Source organism: Cucurbita pepo, chromosome 7, assembly GCF_057944985.1.
Source record: "Cucurbita pepo subsp. pepo isolate OVF chromosome 7, ASM5794498v1, whole genome shotgun sequence".
Taxonomy (NCBI): Eukaryota; Viridiplantae; Streptophyta; class Magnoliopsida; order Cucurbitales; family Cucurbitaceae; genus Cucurbita; species Cucurbita pepo.
This window is the reverse complement of record NC_141804.1, coordinates 10,819,099-10,842,689: the sequence shown is the minus strand read 5'-3', so window position 1 is coordinate 10,842,689 and position 23,591 is coordinate 10,819,099. Positions and strand designations below refer to the sequence as shown.

Below are 23,591 nucleotides of genomic sequence, written 5' to 3'. Positions count from 1 at the left end.
GGTCCAACATCTCCGCTCGGTATTTGGCTATGATCCCATTTGTAACAACCTAAGTCCACTGCTAACAGACATTGTCCGTTTTAGCACGTTATATATCGTCGTAAGCTTCACAATTTTATAACACATCAACTAGAGAGTTTTCACAATTTTAGAAGGAATGATTCGTTCCTTTCTCTAACTGATCTCAAGATTTCACAATTATGGTATTCAAACCATATAATTAAATTAGGCTTTTAATGACACATGAGATTCCAAATTTGAATTTCATGAACTAAAAAAAATCAAATAAATTAAGTTTTGAGATCCAAAGGATTATTTATTTATTTATTTATTTTTGTTTCCAAACAAAAAGGAATTGATATTTTAGGAATAGAATGTCTTTATCTTATTTTTGTAGTTCAACGTTTTATAGGGTGAGAATTCGAACATCAATCCATTTCGTAGATGCCACGAGATTCAAACAAAAATTTGAAATCCATACTCAATAAACGATCATCTCGATATCACTGTTGACTTCTGGCAACTGAGAAGAAAACGTCGACGGAGTAAAAAATGGGAAACTTCGAAGAAGAACTCTTACACTCTGTGTACTTCCCACTTCAATTGTGCTGGTTTAACATAAAAATAGTTGTCTAACAAAAAATAGTTAATTAAAAATTACGGATCACATTCACTTGGTAGGGATTTATCTAACAATCTCCTCCTAAAGCTCTATCGTATATCTATCTTATTTTGTTTGAACTCCGATTCGAGCCCTATGGCTCAGTGTCCCTGGCAGCATGTCCTTCAAACTCCATGTCTTGTTCGACCACCTCTTCTTCGAGCTAGCGTGTCGTCAGTCTAGGTGGTTCATCTCTTCCCAGTAGGTCTTCCATCCTCCGGTACCTAGCCACCAGACCATCATCGTAATTGGCATCTAGCGTCGAATCTACAATACGTGGTGTTGCGAACTCCATTGGTTTAGGGGGGTGCAGCTGGAGTTATGGTTGGGGTTGGCATAGGCGTGTCCGGTGCAGCTGTTGGCAGCGGTGACGATTCCCGATGCTATGCTCCTCCTTCTCCCGGTTCAGTGACGAGGTACTCCACCGTGAATTGATTTGGATTTTGGTCTGCCTCGGTCACGTTGTTCTACTGCCAGAAGGTGGTCTCGTCAAAGATGACGTCGCACGACACGTGAGCTCGCCCCTCCACAGGATCATAGAACATGTACGCCTTGTTTCTGGGTTCGTAGCCGATGAAGACGACCTTCAGCCCTCTGGGATCAAGCTTGGCGAGGTGGGGACGCGCGTCCTTCATGTATGCGACGCAGCCGAACGCTCGGAGATGATGTACCGCTGGCTTCTTGTTGTACCAGGCCTCGTGTGGCGTCTTCCTGTCGAGGCTTCGCGTTGGCAACCGATTGAGGACGTAGACGACCGTCATTACCGCCTCTCCCCAGAACCTCCCAGGCATCCCGGTCGTCATCAGCAATGACCTTACTGTCCCGATGATGGTCTAATTTCGGCGTTCCACCACCTCGTTTTGCTGGGGGGAGTAGCGCGTCCTGAGTTGCCGTTGCATGCTGAGCTTGTCGCAGTACTTACCGAAGCTCGCCGAGGTGAGTTCTCCGCCTCGGTCCATGCGCAACACTTGCATCTTCTTCCTGCATTCGGCCTCTGCTCGCGCTTGAATGCGCTTAATCGCCTCTGTCGCCTCACTTTTCGCTTGCAGCAGGATCAACCACATGAAGCGACTTTTGTCATCGACCAGTAGGAGGAAGAGGGTCTTGCCGCCTGGGGTCGCTGGCTTGATGGACCCGCAGATATCGTCGTGCACGAGCTCCAACGGCTCACCGGCGCGGTAGGCTGCTTGAGAAGGAAAGGGGTGCTTGCCGATGAGACACCCGTCGCACAGCCTGTTCACGTCTTTGATTGCCGGCAAACCGTGCACCATCTCCTCCTTGTGTATTTTTTGTAGGGCAGGAAAGTTTAGGTGCCCGTACTTTGCGTGCCACCTCCAAGATACTTCTTCGGTCCTGGCCGAGAGGCTAATTGGTTGCTCTATCTCCAACTCCAGGATGTAAAGACGGTTTGTCGTGCACCGAACTTGTGTGAGCAGTCGTCCTCGATCATCGTGGATCTTGAGTAGCCCGCGCTCGATGGAAATGTGGCAGCCCGCTCATCGAGTTGACCCAGGCTCACAAGGTTAGCCTTTAGCCTCGGGATGAAGTAGACGCCGGTCAGCTTATGGTGCTCGCCTCCCTTGTTGACGAACAGGATGGTGCCGCGCCCTTCGATCTCGACGATGGAGCCGTCGCCAAACTTGACCGTCCCGCGAATCCCTGAGTCAAGCTCGGAGAACGCAGACTTGGCCCCGGTCATATGGTTTGTCGCCCCTGTGTCGAGGACCCATCGCCGGTGCTCTTGCTACTCGCCTCTTTCACGATTTGAGCGAACACTCGCTCCTCCTTCAATTGAATTGGCTCCTCAGCCGATGCCTTTGTTACGCCCAGCTGGAGCTCTTCCTCAGGTTTGAGGCTCAATGGAGCAGCTACGCCATCGTCGATTACCTCTATGGACCCGGAATTGGAGACGTTGGGTAGGACTGATGCACTCACCATGAAAAGAGTCGGCTCGTCCTCCTCGGATTGGGCCACGTGGACTTTTTTCTAGAGCTTACTCCAACAATTCTTGCTCAGGTGGCATTTTTTCCCGCAGTTCAAGCACTGGATCGGCCCACCATCAGTCGACTCCTTCTTTCTCGCGCGTGTGCTTGCGAGATTTTCATGACTTCTTACCGCCTTTGCGGCTGGAGGACCCGCTGCTCTCGCCGGTGTTGTCGCGGAGCTTTAGGCGTGCAAGTCATTCCCCTCCTCAGTGAGGAGTAGACGACCCTCCTTGTCGACAGCTGAAGTGGCATTCTTCTTCCGCTGCTCGACGTTACGCAGTCCTCCGGTCACCTCTTCCATCGTTAGGTCGTTCACGTCAAGTAATGTCTTTTTCCTTGAGCTTGCTCCAACAATTCTTGCTCAGGTGGCGTGTTTTTTCCCGCAGTTCGAGCACTAGATCGGCCCGCCATCATTCGACTCCTTTTGATTCCCTTCTTTCTCGCGCGTGTGCTTGTGAGATTTCCATGGCTTATTTCCGCCTTTGCGGCTGGAGGACCCGTTTCTCTCGCCGGTGTTGTCGCAGAGCTTTAGGCGTGCAAGTCATTCCTCCTCAGTGAGGAGTAGACGACCCTCCTTGTCGACAACTGAAGCGAACATTCTTCTTTTGGAGTAGAGCTACGCCGTCGTCAATTACCTCCATGGATCCGGAATTGGGGACGTCGGGTAGGACTGATGCACTCACCATGAAAAGTGCGAGATTTGCCTTTGCGGCTGGAGGACCCGTTGCTCTCACTGGTGTTGTCGCGGAGCTTTAGGCATGCAAGTCATTCCTCCTCAGTGAGGAATAGACGACCCTCCTTGTCGACAGCTGAAGCGGACATTCTTCTTTGCGGACATTCTTCTTTTGGAGTAGAGCTACGCCGTCGTCGATTACCTCCATGGATCCGGAATTGGGGATGGCGGGTAGGACTGATGCACTCACCATGAAAAGAGTCGGCTCGTCCTCCTCAGATTGGGCCACGTGGACTTTTTCCTTGAGCTTGCTCCAACAATTCTTGCTCAGGTGGCCTTTTTTCCCAGTTCGAGCACGGGATCGACCCGCCATCAGTCGACTCCTTATTTTGATCCCCTTCTTTTCCGCGCCACCTCTTCCACCGTTAGGTCGTTCACGTCAAGTAATGTCTCGAGATTCACCATCCTCAAAACGAATCTTTGAGAGCTCCTTCCGTAGCTGCTCGATGTTGGATTCTCGCACTCGCTGCACACCAACCGACAGGATTTGATACCCTCCTAGGCCGATTGTGCGGTGTGCTTTGTGAAGAGAGACGCATAGAGGCGTCGGATATACTACACAGAGGCGGTCGTCTCCCTGATCACCCACTTGACGTCCGTCTTCGCAATGTCAGCCTCTCTTAATGGCGGCGTGGAGGAGTGAGTGAGTCTGCCCAAGATGGACCCCACGATGTGTGTATTTTCGCGCTTTGCATTTTCTTCTACTTGAACCTAAGACATGTGTGTTATTAGGTCAACGCTTTAACTACTTGAGCTATTCAACTTGACTTTTGATAAAGTCGGCTCCTGGCAATGCTCTAATACCACTTGTTGACTTCCGGCAATTGAGAGGAAAACTTCGAGTAAAAACTACCAAAAGAAAACTTCTTCCGACAAGAAAATAACTAAAAAAAAAAAGAAAAATTTACACTCAAAACCAGATTCTCATTTGTCATTATATTTAAATAACAAATTATCCTACAAATCGAAAAGTAAATAGCAACTTAATAATGCTCTCCTATGAACGTGTACTTAACGTACAAATAGTTACCTAACAAAAAAAAAAAAAAAAAAAACTTAACTAAAAATTAGGAATCATTCATTATCTGAGGATCACAAAATTAAATATTTCATATCTTTTTATTTAGACCCAATATCAGTTCATATCATCTAATCTTTACCTTAATTTACAAAAAGAGAAAGGTTTGCTGTCGTTACCATAAAAAACCAAGTCATCTCGGAACAGTTACGTATACATCGCCCAAAATCCAGAAAAATCCGAAACTCATAAATCCAGTGCCTCGTTCTTCAATCTCCCTGTGGGCGCACACAAATCCGGATTACCCACCAAAAATTCCCCCCCAATTTCCTGCATGGCTAAGTCTCGCCCAAACCCAGTTATATATATTAATCTTTGTTTCAATTTCAGAAGTAGCAGCTTATCGGAATCGGGGTTTGATTCTTCTGAAGCTTCTTCGTTCTTTAATGGCGGTGTTGAAAGGGAAATACATCAAGTTTCAGGCCCGGAAATGGTCCACATTCAAGCTTTCCAAGATAATCATGGTCTTCCTTTTGGCACTTGGGGTTTCCATGTTCATCGCCTTCCGATTCTTCTCTCCTCCTGAAAGTTCTCATAGCGAGCTACTCCACCGTCTCGCTTCTGTCCAGCATAGTGCCGTTCATAGGTACTTGGCAATGCTTATTAGCGGAATCAAATGATTTTGATTTTGATTTTTGATCTTGGAGCCCAACCCTCTTTTTTTGTTGCAGTGATGGGTTGGGGAAGAGAGAGGATCAGTGGGTTGAGATCATTTCATGGGAGCCTAGGGCTTTCGTTTATCACAATTTCTTGGTAAGTTCCAGAATTTTGAATTCCTTTTGGCTTTTTGTTTGGTTTTTGTCATGTTTTTGGTTGAAATGCTTGCTGATATGAATGATTTTGGACAGTCCAAGGAAGAATGCTTGTATTTGATTGGTCTTGCAAAACCTTACATGGAAAAATCAACTGTGGTGGATATTAAAACTGGGAAGAATATAGATAGCAGGTCTGTATTTGTCATTTTCATGTTTGTTATCAATAGAATTTGTCAATCCTGAATATGAACTAACGTTGGTGGGGCTTGCAATGTCATGTCCACAGGGCGCGCACCAGTTCCGGGATGTTTCTGCATAGAGGGCAGAACAAAATCGTCAGCAACATAGAGAAAAGAATAGCAGAGTTTACATTCATTCCCATAGGTAATGTTATCCAAATTTGCATGTTACCTTGGCCAATTTCTCATGCTTCTTGTGATGATTCTTATCTATAAGATGTTTGGATCATTGTTTTGGAATTTTGTTTCTGTGTTAGTCTTGTCTGGTGGGACAAGATAGTGATTTGATTGACGACCTTACTTAACCAAGATTTGTTTTATACGTTGTACAATAGTGTCGTTGAGTTGTGAAGATAGTTATTTCACTGTATTCAACATCATTAAGCTGTTCAATTATAGTTCAGAGACATGGTTAGACTAGCCAAACCTCGATGAAAAATGAGCTCATTTTCATGTGGGTTTGTTCTCCATTCTAGTTGGCTTTGGTGAACAAATCATTCATTTTTATCTAAGCCCACCGCTAGCAGATATTGTCCTATTTGGGTTTCTCTTTCGGGTTTCTTCTCAAAGGTTTTTAAAACATGTCTGCTAGGGAGAGGTGTCCACACCCTTGTATAGAATGTTTCGTTCCTCTCTTCAACCGATATGGGATCTCGCAATTCATGCCCCTTTGGGGCCCAACATTCTCACTGGCACACTGTCTAGTGTCCACCTCCCTTCGGGACTCAGCGTCCTCGTTGACACGCCGCCCAATGTCCACCTCCCTTTGGGGCTCGACGTCCTCCCTAGCACACCGCCCGGTGTCCACTCCCTTTGGGGTTCAGCGTCCTTGCACACCAACCGTGTTTGGCTTTGATACCATTTGTAACCACCCAAGCCTACCGCTAGCTGATACTGTTCTCTTTGGGTCTTCCTTTTCAAGCTTCCCCTCAAGGTTTTTAAAACGCGTCTACTAGGGGAGGTTTACACACTTTTATAAAGAATGTTTCGTTCTCTCCTCCAATTGATGTGGGATCTCACACATTTTCTTTTTGATGCTTCGTTGATATTAGTAACATTCTTGGTCTTAGTTCATTTTGGTATTACTGTCAATATTCACAAATTGAACAGAGCATAGAGAATGTGGGTTTGTTTTCCGTTCTAGTTTTGAGGCCCAAACCAAGCAAGGCTTTGGTGAACACTACTCATTTGCTTGTTGATACTTTGTTGACATCACTGACATTCTTGGTCTCAATACATTTTGGTATTAATGTTGATATTCACTATTCCAAACAGAGAATGGAGAAGCACTTCAAATTCTGCACTATGAAGTCGGGCAGAAGTATGATGCTCACTATGATTTCTTTGCCGATGAGTTCAACATCAAACATGGTGGCCAAAGAATAGCCACTCTTCTCATGTATCTGTAAGATTCAACTTAGACATCTCTTGAACTTATCTTCCCCTCTCTACTCTCTCTAAAACCGTGACCGATACGAATGCAGGTCAGACGTCGAAGAAGGGGGCGAGACAGTGTTCCCAGTAGCCGAAGGGAACTTCAGCTCTTTGCCTGGGTGGAATGAACGGTCTGAATGTGGTAAAGGTGGACTATCTGTAAAACCAAAGATGGGAGATGCATTATTGTTCTGGAGCATGAGGCCTGATAATACCTTAGATCCTACAAGTATGCATGGTTAGTGATATTTCCTTCACCAAAATCTTCAATATTTCCATCTAGTTGATTCTAATGAACAATATACATGCCTTTTATCAGGGCTGTGGGATCATTTTAATGATTGTGAAGTAGAATTAATTTGACATTCTTGTGATATTTAGGTTCTTGCCCTGTCATAAGAGGGAACAAATGGTCATGTACAAAGTGGATGCATGTTAATGAATACTAATTCAAAGGTAAGTTTTCCACTAATTTTAGTACACAATAGTCTTATATCATATATACACTTATATACTTAGGTCTCAGATTAGGATTTAAGATTCTAGTACCTGATGGTCTCAATATTTTCTTGGGTCTCTTGTGCGGCATACCACACCACCTACTTGTTGTCGTAGACTAATTCTTACAAACCAACACGACCTACTTGTTGTCGTAGACTAATTCTTACAAACCAACACGGGCATTTTCAGCATATTTTGTTTTCACTCGTATGCTTTCATCATCCAACATAATTTGAGAGTTTTATTATTAAGCCACTGAAAAGGAACGTGCACCTTGTTGGTATAGGCAGTAACTTCGATTCATTTTTTAGTCTGTCTCAATCACTCTAATACGAATATGGTCTCGTCTCGTCATTTGTGTGCTCTTTTTTTTTACTTGGGTGTCATAATATATAGAAGCGGGTTTTTAGCCACAAATCTTGTTTTATTAGCAATAAATGATATATTTGAGTATATGACATGATTTTAAGTGAGACTATTTCCAAATTGCAGGGTGGAATGAAGGTATACATTTGTTGAGAAGAAGACTAACTCTTATGTTGTTCTTAGTTTATTACTCACCTTTCTTAAAAATTACCTCTTTTTTTTTTTTTTTTTTTTTTTTTTTTTTTTTTTTTTTTTTTTTTTTTTTTTGGTTTTGTTTTGTTTTTTGTTGTTGTTGTTTGGAAACAAAAGAAGTAGTTCATAGAACAGTTGAGTTTTAGTGTACTTCTTGTTCCAAGCCTTGCTTGAACTTTAAATTTTTTGCTACTTTTTTTACCTTGTTCTAAGATATGTTAAATCAATCCGGTCCTTTTGTCGTTTTGTTTTTATTTCGATTTGCTCGGTTGTCAATTTGAACATAGCACAGTTCCTTGTTTAACCTTTCGAGCCAAAAATGTTTCATAAACTATCAATTTCTTTTTTAAGTCTAATAGTTTGAGCTTGGTTTCAAACTTTTAAGTGGTTCTTAGATGGGTTTGGATCATGTCGTGCAAGACGATTCTACATATCGAAGTATTGTAGTACTCAATTTATCTTGATTTTCGATAGTTGAAAAAGAGGATTTTTGACTTGCTTTGGCTACGTATCCTTTGAACCCTTGACCTCTCACTGGTGGAATTCTCAGTTTATCTTGATTTTCGATGAATGAAAAAGAGGATTTGACTTGTTTCGACTACGTATCCTTCAAAACCTTGACGCACCACCGGTGGAATGCTCAGTTTATCTAGATTTTTGATGGATGAAAAAGAGGATTGTTTACTTGCTTCGGTTACGTATCCTTGACCTACCACCGATCAATGTCTGAATGTTTTACTGCATGAAGAGTTTTAGATGTATTATTCTTTTTCTTAGTTTATTCTTGTACGAACCCATCCATATTAGGTTATTGTTGGTACTTTTGTAATCGACCCGACAAAGGAAGCTAGTAGAGGTATTAAAGGCGATACATCTGTTGGCAAGTTGTCCTCACCCACGGGTGGGACATCGATGTCAGGTCTACGCTATGGTTCGAACATTGACTTGGGAGGTAATCAAGTCAGGGAAATGATGAGCACCAAGGTATTGGGGAGAGTCATTTCTTGCTTCAACCCCGGGGAGTGAACCTAATATCTCCTCGAGTCGACTGGAGAATAGGTCTGGATGGCACGACCAATGCTTATGATTTTACGGAGTACATTGGCACACTCAATCTTCCCTTTTCCGAACTCGGGTTTTTATGAGGTTGGCAACTTCTTTGTGCAAGAAGAACAGACCATCATTCTCCCAAAAACAGAGATTGTGATTAGATTCTTGAATGAGAGTTAACATACGAGACAAGACGTGACTACAAATATCAACAGCTACAATGCCAACAATTTTCGCTTCATTGTGTTAGCTAATTCTATGGTTGTAGTATGGCCAACCGGCTTAAAGTTCGATGGTTGGTGGGGTGAGCTAAAGTACTTTATTCTCAATTTGATCTACATACATTATAACATAGCGAGTGAGCTAAAATACTTCATTCTCAGTTTGATCTACATACATTATAACATAGTGAGTAAATATCTTCACCGTATCAACTTTAACTGCATTCAGTGTTCCAATCGACCAACTTCAATAGAGTTTAGTGTTGCATTGATGCCAAATAACTTGCTTCAAAATTTCAAAATCTAACATGATGTGAGATCTCACATTGGTTGAGAGGGGAACAAAACATTTCCTAGTTGTGAAAACCTCTTCTTAATAGACGTGTTTTAAAACAGTGAAGCTGATCAAAGTTGACAATATTTGCTAGCTGTACCTTTAGACTATTACAAATGGTATCAGAGCTAAACACCGGGCAGTATCCCAGTGAGGACGTTGAGCGCCTAAGGGGGTGAATTGTGAGGTCCCACATTGGTTGGACGGGGAACAGAGCATTCCTTATAAAGGGTGTGGAAACTCTTTCTAATAGACGCGTCTTAAAACAGTGAAGCCGACCAAAGAGAACAATATCTACTAGCGGTGACCTTGGGCCATTACAAATGGTATCAGAGTCAGACACCGGGCGGTGTACCAATGAGGACGTTGGGCCCCCAAAGAGGTGGATTGTGAGATCCCACATTGGTTAGAGATGGGAACAAATCATTCCTTATAAGGGTGTAAAAACCTCTTCCTAGTAAACACGTTTTAAAATCGTGAGGCTGATGGCGATACGTAACAGGCCAAAACGGACAATATATACTAGTGGTGGCTTTTGGGCTATTACAAATGGTATCAAAGCCAGACACTGGGCGGTGTGCCAACGAAGACATTGGGCCTCCAAGGAGGCGGATTGTGAGATCCCACGTTGGTTAGAGAAGGGAACAGAGCATTCCTTACAAGGGTCTGAAAATCTCTTCCTAGCAAACCCGTTTTAAAATCGTGAGACTAATGGCGATAGACGATATGTATTACAAATGATATCATAGTTAGACACCCGACGATGTGTTGTTGAGGATATTCGGCCCCTAAAAGGGGAAGGAGTAAATAATAAACAACAAAATTCATTTAAACTTGGTTACATTTCAAAAATCATCCATAAAAGAGGGAGGTGTAATACAATAAATATAAAATACTAATCAAAATTATAGACCAAGGGAAAACCTCGTGCAGTCCACCATATTTAATTATTCTATCATATTTTTTAAGTTCTTGAGAATTCGAACATCAAGAACATTTGAAATCTATATTCGATAAACGATTAAATATATCATATGTTCATGTTAAGATAAGTCATTCGGAACAGTTACGCCTACATCTCCCAAAATCCAGAAAAGTCCGAAACCCATAAATCCAGTTCCTCAGTCTTCCATCTCCCTGTGGGCGCACACAAATCCGGAATACCCACCAAAAATTTCCCCCCAGTTTCCTCTATGGCCAAGTCTCCCCCAACCCCAGTTCTATATATTGATCTTTGCTTCAATTTCAGATGTAGCAGCTTATCGGAATCGGGGTTTGATTCTTCTGAAGCTTCTTCGTTCTTTAATGGCGGTGTCGAAAGGGAAATACATCAAGTTTCAGGCCCGGAAATGGTCCACATTCAAGCTTTCCAAGATAATCATGGTCTTCCTTTTGGCACTTGGGGTTTCCATGCTCATCGCTTTCCGATTCTTCTCTCCTCCTGAAAGTTCTCATAGCGAGCTACTCCACCGTCTCGCTTCCGTCCAGCATAGAGCCGTTCATAGGTACTTTGGCAATGATTTTGATTTTGATTTTTGATTTTCGAGCCCAACCCTCTTTTTTTGTTGCAGTGATGGGTTGGGGAAGAGAGGGGATCAGTGGGTTGAGTTCATTTCATGGGAGCCTAGGGCTTTTGTTTATCACAATTTCTTGGTAAGTTCTCAGAATTTTGGATTTCTTTTGGCTTTTTGTTTGGGTTTTGTCATGTTTTTGGTTGAAATGCTTGCTGATATGAATGATTTTGGACAGTCCAAGGAAGAATGCTTGTATTTGATTAGTCTTGCAAAACCTCACATGGCTAAATCAACTGTGGTGGATAATAAAACTGGGAAGAGTATAGATAGCAGGTCTGTGTTTGTCATTTTCATGTTTGTCATCAAGAGAGTTTGTCAATCCTGACAATGAGCTAACGTTGGTGGGGCTTACAATGTCATGTCCACAGGGTGCGCACCAGTTCAGGGATGTTTCTGAGAAGAGGGCAGAACAAAATTGTCAGCAACATAGAGAAAAGAATAGCAGATTTTACATTCATTCCTGTAGGTAATGATATCCAAATTTCTCATGCTTCTTGTGATGATTCTTATCTATAAGAGCTTCAAAACATGTTTGAATCATTGTTTTGGAAATTTTGTTTCTATGTGTTAGTCTTGTCAGGTGGGACACTTCAACAAGATTTGTTCTATACGTTGTACAGTAGTGTAGTTATTTCACTGTATTCAATAACATCAACCTGTTCAATGATAGTTCAAAAACATGGTTAGACTAGCCAAACGAGGCAGGGGTTTGGTGAACAAGTCATCTATTTTGTAACTGCCCTAAACTCTTCGTCAATAGACATTGTTCTCTTTAGGCTTTTCCTTTCCGGCTTCTCATCAAAGTTCTATGAGTCTGCTGGTGAAATGTTTCTATACCCTTCTAAAGAATGTTTCGTTCTCTTCTCCGATCGATGTGGGATTTCTCAATATACTCCCCTTCAGGGCCCAACATCCTCGCTGGCATACCGCCTAGTGTCCACCTTCCTTCAAGGCTTAGTGTCCTAGCTGGCACACTGTCTGGTGTCCACTTTCCTTCGAGGCTTAGCGTCCTCACTGGCACACCATCCGGTGTCCACCCCCTTCGAGGTCCAGCGTCCTCGCTGGCACGCCGTCTGGTGTCTACCCCCTTCCAGGTCTAGCGTCCTCGCTGGCACACCGTCCGGTGTCCACCCCCTTCCAGGTCAGTGTCCTTGCTGGCAACCGCCCGGTGTCCACCCCTTTGAGGTCAGCATCCTTGCTGGCACACCGCTCGGTGTCCACCCCTTCGGGGTCCATCGTCCTCGCTGGCACACCGCCCGGTGTCTGTCTCTAATACCATTTATAACATTGCAAGCTCACCGCTAGTAGATATTGTCCCTTCTAAGTTTTTCTTTCAGACTTTTCCTCAAGATTTTTAAAATGCGTCTGCTATGGGGAGGTTTCCACACCCTTATAAAGAATGTTTTGTTCCCCTCTCCAATCGATGTGTGATTCACACATTTGCTTGTTGATGCTTGGTTGATGTTAGTAACATTCTTTGTCTTAGTTCATTTTGGTATTACTATCGATATTCACGAATTCAACCGAGCATAGAGAATGTGGGTTTGTTTTCCATTCTAGTTTTGAGGCCCAAACCAATCAGGGCTTTGGTGAACACTATTCATTTGCTTGTTGATACTTTGTAGACATCACTGACATTCTTGGTCTCAATACATTTTGGTATTAATGTTGATATTCACTATTCCAAACAGAGCATGGAGAAGCACTTCAAATTCTGCACTATGAAGTCGGGCAGAAGTATGATGCTCACCATGATTACTTTGCTGATGAGTTCAACATCAAACAAGGAGGCCAAAGAATGGCCACCCTTCTCATGTATCTGTAAGATTCAACTTAGACATCTCTCAAACTCATCTTCCCTTCTCTACTTCTCTCTCTAAAACTATAACCGATACGAATGCAGGTCAGACGTCGAAGAAGGGGGCGAGACGGTGTTCCCAGCAGCCGAAGGCAACTTCAGCTCGTTGCCTGGGTGGAATGAACTGTCTGAATGTGGTAAAGGTGGACTCTCTGTAAAACCAAAGATGGGTGATGCATTATTGTTCTGGAGCATGAGGCCTGATAATACCGTAGATCCTACAAGTTTGCATGGTTAGTGATATCTCCTGCACCAATTCTAATGAACAATATATATGCCTTTGCTCAAGGATGGTGAAGTAGAATTAATTTGACATTCTTGTGATATGTAGGTGCTTGCCCTGTCATAAGAGGGAACAAATGGTCATGTACAAAGTGGATGCGTGTTAATGAATACTAATTCAAAGGTAACTGCTGTATATCTTCTTAATAATTGTGTATAGATTATTCACACGTGCACGCGCACACACATATACTTAGGACTCAGATTAAGATTTGGCACCTGCTGGTTTCGATATTTTCCTGCGTCCCCTATGACATGATCACTTTACCTACTTGTTATCGTTTCTAAGAGTGAAAGAGTGAAAGACTATCCTCATAAACCCACATGGGTTCTTTCAACGTATTTTGTTTTCACTCGTATGCTTCTTCAGAAAAATCCTAAGAGGTCATCATCCAACGTAGAATTGTTCTAAACTAAGCATGCTTAATTTTGGAGTTTTTACGATTGAGTCATTGACATAGGATGTAACTTCAATTCTTTTTCAGCTAATGGCCTTGATATTTTCCTGCGTCCTTTGTGACATGATCACTTTACCTACTTATTGTAACGGCCCAGATCCACCTCTAGCAGATATTGTCCTCTTTGGGCTTTTCCTTTCGGGCTTCCCCTCAAGGCTTTAAAACGTGTCTGCTAGGGGAAGGTTTCCACACCCTTATAAATGGTGGTTTGTTCTCCTCCCCAACCAATAGGGACATCACACTTATTATCGTTTCTAAGAGTGAAGACTATCCTCATAAACCTACACGGGTCCTTTCAACATATTTTATTTTCACTCATATGCTTGTTAAAGAGGTCATCATCCAACGTAAAATTGTTCTAAACTAAGCACGTTTAGTTTTGAAGTTTTTATGATTGAGTCATTGACATAGACAGGAAGTAATTTCAATTCTTTTTCAGTCTGTCTCAATCACCTTCATACGAATATGATCTCGTCTCGTCGTTCATGTGCTCTTTCTTTACTTGGGCTTCATAATTTTCAAAGACGGTTTGAAATAATAGCTCAAAATAGCTACGAATCTAGTGTTTTATTAGCGATATATGACATGATTTTAAGTGATACCATTTCCAAATTGCAGGGTGGAATGAAGGTATACATTTGTTAGGGGAGAAGAGAAGAAGACTTGATTCTTATGTTTCAATATTTTTTGTTCTTAGTTCATTATTCACCTTTCTTAAAAATTACATTTTTTCTTTTTTGAGGAATTACATATTTGGTTGTATAGTTACTTATACTCAAAACAGTTTTTAGTGTACTTGTTCCAAGCCTTGCTTGATTTTGTTTCGATATGGTCGGTTGCCAATTTGAGCACAACGTTTCCAATACATTTGTTTGAACTTTCGAGCCAAAAACGTTTCGTAAACTATTGATCGTTTATAGTTTGAGCGTTTCTAATAGGTTTCAAACTTTCAAGTGGTTCTTCGTTGGGTTTGGACTATATTGTGTAAGATGATTCTCATCATAGTGTTCAGTGTATCCTGATTTGCGATAGATTAAAAAGATGATTTTTTACTTGCTTCAGTTACGTATCCGTATGTGAGATCTCACATCGGTTGGAGAGGGGAACAAAACATTTTTTATAAGGGTGTAGAAACCTCTCCTTAATAGACGTGTATTAAAATAAAATTGTGAAACTAATAACGATGTGTAACAGGTCAAAGCAAACATTGAGCGGTGTGTCAGCGAGGACGATGGGCCTCCAAGGGGGATATATTGTGAGATTCAAGGGAAACGAAACATTTCTCATCAGAGTGGAAATCTCTCTCTAACAAATGCGTCTTAAAACTGTGAGACAGGCAGATAATATCTACTAGCGATGGAGTTGGGGGTTGTTACACCTTCAAACGCTCGCCACCCGTGGTGGAAGTAAGCTGGGCTCTTATACTGGTTGTCCTTTACCCGATCCCGATTAAATAATATAAACCTAAAAATAGTTATAATATTAAAGGATTAGAGTAGTGAATTGTTGAGTGGAAAGGTTTGTGAATGAAGGTGTAATGTGGATTATAATATATGGTTTAGGGTTGATTTAGGTTAAGACCTCACCTTTTCATTTCCTAATGCTTAAAAGGAAATTCTTTAGACAATAATAAAACATTAATAATTAATGGACAAAGAAAGGAATAACTTCATTTTATTTTATTTTATTTTATTTTTAAATCTTTTCGCCACATAAAACCCCAATTACACGCCATATTCTTTGTCCTATGCTTTAGTTGAATCGGGTTAAAAACATTTTTTTTCGAACTTTACGAGGGCTTGATATGCTGCGAATCCTCTTGAAAAAGAGGGGTGCCTTCGGGAACACGGACACAGGTGGTGCATGGCTGTCATCAGCTCGTGTCATAAGGTGTTGGGTTAAGTCCCACAACGAGCGCAACCCTCGTGTTTAGTTGGAACCCTGAGCAGACTGTCGGTGATAAGCTGGAGGAAGGTGAGGATGACGTCAAGTCATCATACCCTTTATGCCCTGGGCAACACACGTGCTACAATGACCAGAACAAAAGGTCGTGATCTCGCAAGGGTGAGCTAACTCCAAAAACCCGTCCTCAGTTCGGATTGTAGGTTGCAACTCGCCTGCATGAAGCCAGAATCATAATAATCGTCGGTGAATTCGTTCCCGAGCCTTGTACACACCGCCCGTCATACTATGGGAGCCGTTACCTTAACTGCAAGGAGGGGGTTGCCGAAGGCAAGGCTAGTGACTAGAGTGAAGTCGTAACAAGATAGCCGTACTAGAAGGTGTAGCGGGATCATCTCCTTTTATAGAAATTAATTAAATAGTAATAATAATTCTTATAAATAAATTTTTAAAATTTCTATATAAAAAAAAAAAAAAAAAAAAAAGTGACTAATTTTAAATAATTTTTAATTACTACAAATATAAAATACATTTTTTAATAATAACTTTTAATTATTTAATATTACTTTATTTGGTAAAATTATTGCACATTAAAAAAATTACTAGGTTATCATTTTAGCTATAGTTTTATTTTATTGTTTAATTATACTTTTCAGTAATATTTTATTTTAACCAACGTGTCTTTTTCTTATTATTATAATTATTAAAAAAAATGTCAATTAATAATATTATATTCTTTTACTAAAAATTTAAAATGCATAAACTATTCTTAAATTATAATAATCATTTAATTAAAGTTTTTTTTAATAATAAATTTATTATTTTCTACTTATAATTATTTTCAATTTATTTTATTTAAAATCAATTTCAACCTTGGATCCGATCCATACCCATGATTCGAAATCTTGATTAGACACCTGATAGTCCCGACATTCTCCTATACCCATGGTCACGTTACTTACTATCTGTTTATTAAGAATAAAAATTATTCCCACAAATTAACGTATCATTTCAGCATGCTGTGTCTTTACTCACAGAATTGCTTCAAATAAAATATATTTAACGACCGAGTTGAGTTATCAAAAAAGTAAGTGCACTTTATTGGTATAAGTAGTAACTTTATTTAACATTTGTTCGTAAATTAAATAAAATAATTATGAAAAATCTATAAAGAATATTAATTAATTAATAACTAACAAAAGTGATTCCCCATTAACAATACAAAATTTAATCAAACTTGACTTTATCAAGTGGTCCATATTTCCTTAATGGATCCTTTTTTTTAAATTATTAATTTAATTAATATTATTATTTAATTCCAAGATTATTTTAATTAAATTGATTTAATTTTTGGTGGGGTCCTTAGGGTATTGCAAGTAATTAAAAAATATTTTTTTAGGGTTTTTTTTTTTTTTTTTTTCTTAGGCAATGACATGTGATTCCATGTGAAGAGGGTCCTCTCTTGTTGCCTCAAGAACCCTAAGATTCTTTTTTACATAATGTTACATTTGTATTAACTCGTTTAATTAAATTAATATAACCTAATGTTTTTATATTCGTTTCATTAAATTTAGCTTCGCTAAGAAACTATAGTGGTCGAATTATTCGTTTTAGGGTCTTGTTCAATAATATATGTGTAACAGCCCAGATCCACTTCTAGCAGATATTATCTCTTTGGGCTTTCCCTTTCGGAATTCCCCTCAAGGCTTAAAACGTGCGTCTAATCGATGTGAGACTGCCCCCAAATCCACCCCATTTTTTGTCCAACGTCCTTACTGGCACACCGCCTTGTGTCTACCCTCCTTTGAGAAACAGCGAGAAGGCTGGCACATCGTCCAGTGTCTAGCTCTGATATCATTTGTGATGTGCCAGTGTCTGGCTCTGATATCATTTGTGATGTGCCAGTGTCTGGCTCTGATATCATTTGTGATGTGCCAGTGTCTGGCTCTGATATCATTTGTAACAGCCTAGATCCACCATTAGCAGATATTGTCCTCTTTGGGCTTTCCCTTTCGAGATTTCCCTCAAGACGTTACTTTAAAACGCGTCTACTAGGGGAAGGTTTCCATACCCTTATAAACTGTGGTTTGTTCTCCTCTCCAACCAATGTGGGACATCACAATATGCCTTTATACGTTTTAGAAACCACGATTTGTTCGGACATCATTAACTTCAAAATTAAAGTTTATATATATATATATATATATATATATATATATATATATATATATATATATATATTGTTTTTCAAAAAATTGAAAACTATTTTTTTTTTAATTTTGGAAATTTGGGTTTAATTTAAAAATAATAATTTTGAAAGTAGATTCAACAACAAAAATAAAAAGGTTAATAAATTATTTATTCCTAAAAATTTTAAAAATTATGATTATAAATTTTAAAAGCAATCTTAATTTTAAAAAAATTTAAAATAAAATTATTATAGACGAGAATATTTCTGGTCAATATAATTTCAAAATTATTATTAAAATCAGAGTGAAATAAAATATACAAAAATTAATTTTTAAAAAACTATTAGGTAAGATTTCACATTTATTAATTTTAATAATAATAATAAAATATTATTTTTGAAATAAACATCCTTTTTCTATTTTAAAAATTGCACTTCTATAAAATAAATAAATTAAATAATTTAATTAATTAATTAATTAATTACTACCTTCCCCAGACCTCTCTCCCACTAAATTAAATTATATTATATACGTGGCCTTACTTTTCTTAAAGTCTTACACCAAACAAAAATATAAATATTAATTTTTTTATTTTTATTTTTCTCTTCAATTATTATTATTATTTGTTTATTAACTCATGACCCACATATCTTTTTTTCTTTTTGACCTTAAAAAAATTGTATTTTTTTTATTTTGTCAAATAATTTTTAATTCATATAATGAAATTAAAATTTTACTTATTTATCACATGTTAAGATAATTAATGGTGGAATTATTGGTTGCATTAATTGGTAAACGACAAAAATTATAATTGTCTTTATTTTTTTTATTTTTATTAATATATTAATATATAAAGATTTTGTTTAAATTATATATAAAAGTACAAAACATAGCCTTGGGAGTTTCACCCATTTTCTACTTTTTCTTAGTTTAATTTATATAATATATAATTTTAAATTATTAAAACATTTAATTAAAAATAAAGAAAGTTTAATAAAATCTAAAGAGTTATTATTTAATTAGAGGTTGCTTATGATTGATAGTTATTTTTAAATAATTCTTTATTTTATAGAAATAAAAAAAATTATGTTTTATTGTAAAATATTTTTTTATTTAGATTTATTATATTTTTAATCAATATTTAAAAATAAAAACAAAATAAGAAAACCCCAAAAAAAAAAAAAATATATATATATATATGGCTGCTAGCCCTAAGCTAAAACCCTAATTTCTCGAGCCCTAAGCTCAAACCCTAATTTCTCGTGAATTCAATAACAGTTGACTTTGATTTTTGCTCTTACTTACTTGACCTATCGTTCGTAACAGAGAATCGGAGAGACATATCTGATCGTTTGAGCTATTCTCAATACCCTAATTTCTGATTTTCTCGAGTTTTCGCTCCTCAAATGGAATGAGGAAAAGATGCTAATACTGATCGCTTGAACTATGTCGGTGTTCTGATCTCCGTTTTCATATAATAAAGAAAATGTTTATAATTAAGCTCGAGTTTCGAAATATATATGTATTTTTAACTAATGGGCCAGAGTTTTTATTTTATGTTATCAATTTAATGTATATTATATAGTTTAAAGATGATGAATTTTCTTGAAGAAATTGAATATAAAGATAACTCCTTATATTTGCATAGAACAATTCAAGTATTTTTCACACACTTTATATATTTGCATAAATCTTAAACACTTCCTAACCTTTATCCACCGCCTTAGAACGGCGGCCGGCCGCCGTGAGCCCAAGAATAAGCCTCCTGATTCATCTGCCCACCACCACCATTCGGCAGCAAGTTCGGCGGTAAATTGTACAACGGCGGCATAGCTGATGGATCTCCCACTCCGCCACCAATGCCTTGTGGTGAACTATCCCCTCCACCACCACCTCCGGTTGATGCCAGCCCTTGTCCTCCTCCTCCTCCACCGTCTTCCTCCTCTTCCAACGGTAATCGCTCGTATGTCGCGTTGGAAAACGTCGCAGCTATCACCATCACCGGCCCGGCAGCGGTGAGTGGCCCGACAACACTACCACCCACCACCTGCCCTTGACCACCAGCTAAGTAGATCGTTAGGCCCGCCGAGCCGGGCGGAGCTGGTCCAGGGAGGAAAGTTCCGGTCAACGAAAGGATCTCGAATCGACCATGGAGTGTCAAGACTGCACCGGGGGCCGACGGTTGTCGAAGGGTCACGTTCGTTACCGTCCCACTACCACTAAGCACAGACACACCTAAATCCACAATAACACGATATTGTCCACCTTAAGCATAATTTCCAAAAATCTCGTATTTATAAATTCACGATCAATTTAAATTTCACCTTTCTGACGTCGACGGGAGAATTGAGCGACACACTCAACAATATCACCGCCATTAGAAATCTCCATGACATGGCTTTTTAGGGCATTAGGGCTATCTCTAGTAACAAAGATAGGTGGCTTAGGCTTATTCTTGGACCCGGGCGGACGGCCACGAGGGCGGCGAGAGGGAACGTCGACAGCTCCTTCCTTAGGCTCATCGCTGCCACCGTTGTCTCTATCGTCATCGTCATCGCCACCACCGCCACCGCCGTTGTTGTTCATGGAGATCCCGAGATCTGGTTTTCTCAAGGCAGAGGAGGTTGTGGATGTATGATCAACTCCGGGAAGACCCATCTGGCCGGAGGTCCACCACCGGTTAGCCATCTTCAAAGGGTGCTTTAAAAATCAAATCTTTGGTTCAGATCTTGAAGAATTTGAGGGTTTTTATTGTGAAGAAATTAAAAAAGGGGGAAAAGATGAAGAAATTAATATGATAATTAGAGGAAAAAGGATTAAATTAATTGGGATTAGGAGAATTAAAGGAAGATTAAGGCAAAGGGGAAAGTACTAGAGAGGATGAAGTGATGATAAGAGGAAGGAGGAGACAAGGAAAAGAGATGCCTAGAGAGTTAAGATGGACAAGAAAGTATGTGAGGAGAGAGAGAGAGAGTAAGAGAGAGAAAGTGTTTTTTTTTTTTAAAATAAAAAATTATTCGTTCTTCGCGTGAAAAATATTATTCGCGTCTCTGTATTTTGAGTTTCATCTTATTTTAGGTAAATGAAAGAGAAACTCGAGAATGATCATGGGTTTATAGTCAAGGAATACTATCTCTATTAGTACAAGACGTTTTGAGGGAGCCCAAAGTAAAGTCATGAGAGCTTATGCTCAAAGTGGACAATATCATACAATTGTGGAGAGTCGTGTTCGTCTAACATGGTATTAGAGTCATGCTCTAAAGTTAGTCATGCTAATAGATTGGTAAATTCTCAAATGTCGAACAAATGACTCAAAAGAAAAAGGAATCGAGCCTCTCTTAAGGGGAGACGTACTTTGTTCGAGGGGAGATGTTTGATGAAAGTCCCACATAAGCTAATTTAGGGAATAATCACCCTTTTAGGGTAGCCCAAAGCAAAGCCGTGAGAGCTTATGCTCAAAGTAGACAATATCATACCATTGTGGAGAGTCATGTTCATCTAACATGGTATCAGAGTCATGCCCTAAACTTAGTCATGCTAATAGATTGGTAAATCCTCAAATATCGAACAAAGGACTCAAAAGAAAAAGGAGTCGAGCCTCTATTAAGGGGAGACGTACTTTGTTCGAGGGGAGATGTTGGATGAAAGTCCCACATCGACTAATTTAGGGAATAATCAACCTTTTGGGGAAGCCCAAAGCAAAGTCGTGAGAGCTTATGCTCAAAGTGGACAATATCATACCATTGTGGAGAGTTGTGTTCGTCTAACAGGTTGTTCGTCTTTTGAATGAAGCAAAGTCAAAAGTTGAGAGTTCTCTTTTCTTTTTAGATTGGACTCTTTTTTAGGGTGTCTCCTGGAACACTTGCTTATTCCCGTCCTTTCCTTCTCCTCGAATCCACTTCAGGCTCGGTCGATCTATGACGTGATGGCAAGCTAGCTAGGAGATATCATAAGTTGCAGTCCTACTTTGGTTGTCCAAGCAAGTCAATCCCCAAGTCATACATAGGATGGACAATTGGGTTAACCTTCCTCTCCAAAGGGGCCAATTTGTCCTAGTTTTAGTTAAAGACTCAGAGCGAGTTATGAATCTATACCAAGTGAGATTAGAGATGTCTATTTAATATGTGAGGACTTGTCTTGATGGGAACGATACGTAATGGATCAAAACAGATAATATTGATTAGCGGTGGGCTTAGGTTGTTACAAATGGTATCAGAGCCAGACACCGACAATGTGCCAGTGAGGATGCTAGACTCCGAGGGGTGGATTGTGAGATCCCCATTAGTTGGGAGGGGAACGAGGCATTCCTTATAAGGATGTGGAAACTTCTCTTAATAGACACATTTTAAAACTGTGAGGTTAATGACAATATGTAACAGCCAAAATGGACATATCTATTAACAATGAGCTTAGGTTTTTTACCGATGAGAAATCCTTCTTTAAATATGGAGGGAGTGAAGATAAATTTCTCTCTGTTACTTAAATGGGGTCGAAATGGAGATTATATTCAGCTTTTCGTTACCTAAATGGGTCCGGGGATGAAGATTATATTCATCTCTCTGTTCCCTAAATGGGGCCCGAGAATGGAAATTATACTCTTTATCCTCGGGCTGTTGTAGATGAGAAATCCTTATTCAAATATGGAGAGAGTGGGGAGAAATTTCTCTCGGTTACCTAAACGGGATCGAAGATGGATATTATATTCATTTCTTCGTTACCTAAATCGGGTTAGAGACAAAGATTATATTCCTTATCCCATTTCCGCTCCGAGGAGGGGGATGTGGGGATGGTGATTAAGAATTCTAGGGTTTGTGTGAGTGGGGTGGCATGCGCTTATGATGGTGGGATTACGTCCTTGTCTACTGGCCCCACTCCCACACAAAAGGACAACCTTCAAACCCTATCCATAAAATATTATTTATTTATTATTATTATTATTATTATATTTCCCAAATTCAATTATTTTGTTATCATTATAATATATATGTTAATAAAAGGCTTAACATAGTCATTAATATTATTAATAATCATCTTCTTTAATTTTCATATACGTAGGTCCCTATTAAATTATGTCACATAAATCGTATATATTCGAACATTTTTAATGGATAAAACTTAGGTTAAAAACGAATAATTCATCTTTAATTCATTTGGAATATAGTTATTGCTTATATGACCAAACAAGAGAAACGAACATTTTAATAAAAGACTAAAATACCCTTATATTTTACTATAACAAGGAGTTGCTATTACAATTTCGAGATTTCGTGAGATTGAAGAACGGGCATGCATAATTAATCCTAGGGTAAGGAGTAATAATGATCTTGATCGTAATTCAATTCCTTTGAGTTTCAGTCTTGTAAATGAAGCAAAGATTCTCGAACAAGACTTTTAATTAAATTGTGTTCAAATGGGTTCTGAGTGTTTGGATATCTCGACATATTGAAGTTGGTAGTAGGAGAAAGTTACTATTATTGCACGAGGAAAAAGTTCTGTCATATCTGCTAGGAAGAGCATCTTACACCGTTGAACTGATAATCATCTTTCCAGATGAAATTTTGTTAAGACAATGAGACACCGACTCGTTTATGGATGAAGAAGAAGGGGAGACATCGGTTGTTGAGATAATTTTGTTATAACGAGCATTTTTAGATGAATTTGTACATATATTTTAGTCTATGATAATTTAAGAGCTCGAAATATTATGAACTTTATCTCCTTGGACTACACCTACTGTTACCGATCCTTACCCTAGAAGTTAAACCATGCAAAATATATT

The 23,591-nt window shown here is 39.3% G+C and overlaps 3 protein-coding genes across 4 annotated transcripts; 2 read left to right on the top strand and 1 right to left on the bottom strand.

Moving 5' to 3' along the window:
* Positions 1–4,572: 4,572 nt before the first annotated feature.
* Positions 4,573–8,171, top strand: LOC111798681 (putative prolyl 4-hydroxylase 3). The gene is made up of 8 exons (XM_023681983.2): positions 4,573–5,043; positions 5,129–5,210; positions 5,306–5,403; positions 5,499–5,596; positions 6,727–6,856; positions 6,936–7,123; positions 7,267–7,341; positions 7,879–8,171. The coding sequence occupies exons 1-7, from the start codon at positions 4,844–4,846 to the stop codon at positions 7,332–7,334; spliced, it is 864 nt and encodes a 287-aa protein (XP_023537751.1). The 5' UTR covers positions 4,573–4,843; the 3' UTR covers positions 7,335–7,341; positions 7,879–8,171.
* Positions 8,172–10,591: 2,420 nt separating this feature from the next.
* On the top strand, positions 10,592–15,249 carry LOC111798680 (putative prolyl 4-hydroxylase 3). 2 transcript variants are annotated; one of them, XM_087125426.1, is made up of 8 exons: positions 10,592–11,054; positions 11,121–11,202; positions 11,299–11,396; positions 11,492–11,589; positions 12,815–12,944; positions 13,027–13,214; positions 13,313–13,387; positions 14,916–15,249. In XM_087125426.1, the coding sequence occupies exons 1-7, from the start codon at positions 10,855–10,857 to the stop codon at positions 13,378–13,380; spliced, it is 864 nt and encodes a 287-aa protein (XP_086981552.1). In that variant the 5' UTR covers positions 10,592–10,854; the 3' UTR covers positions 13,381–13,387; positions 14,916–15,249. The 2 variants fall into 2 exon arrangements, with proteins under 2 accessions (XP_086981552.1, XP_023537750.1); XM_023681982.2 differs by lacking the exon at positions 14,916–15,249 and adding an exon at positions 14,340–14,548 and having other exon boundaries at positions 10,593–11,054.
* Positions 15,250–19,425: 4,176 nt separating this feature from the next.
* Positions 19,426–20,794, bottom strand: LOC111799159 (AT-hook motif nuclear-localized protein 20-like). The gene is made up of 2 exons (XM_023682578.2): positions 20,137–20,794; positions 19,426–20,047 (listed from the first exon to the last, which is right to left on the bottom strand). Exons 1-2 carry the CDS (start codon positions 20,498–20,500, stop codon positions 19,536–19,538), a joined length of 876 nt encoding a protein of 291 aa, XP_023538346.1. The 5' UTR covers positions 20,501–20,794; the 3' UTR covers positions 19,426–19,535.
* Positions 20,795–23,591: the final 2,797 nt, after the last annotated feature.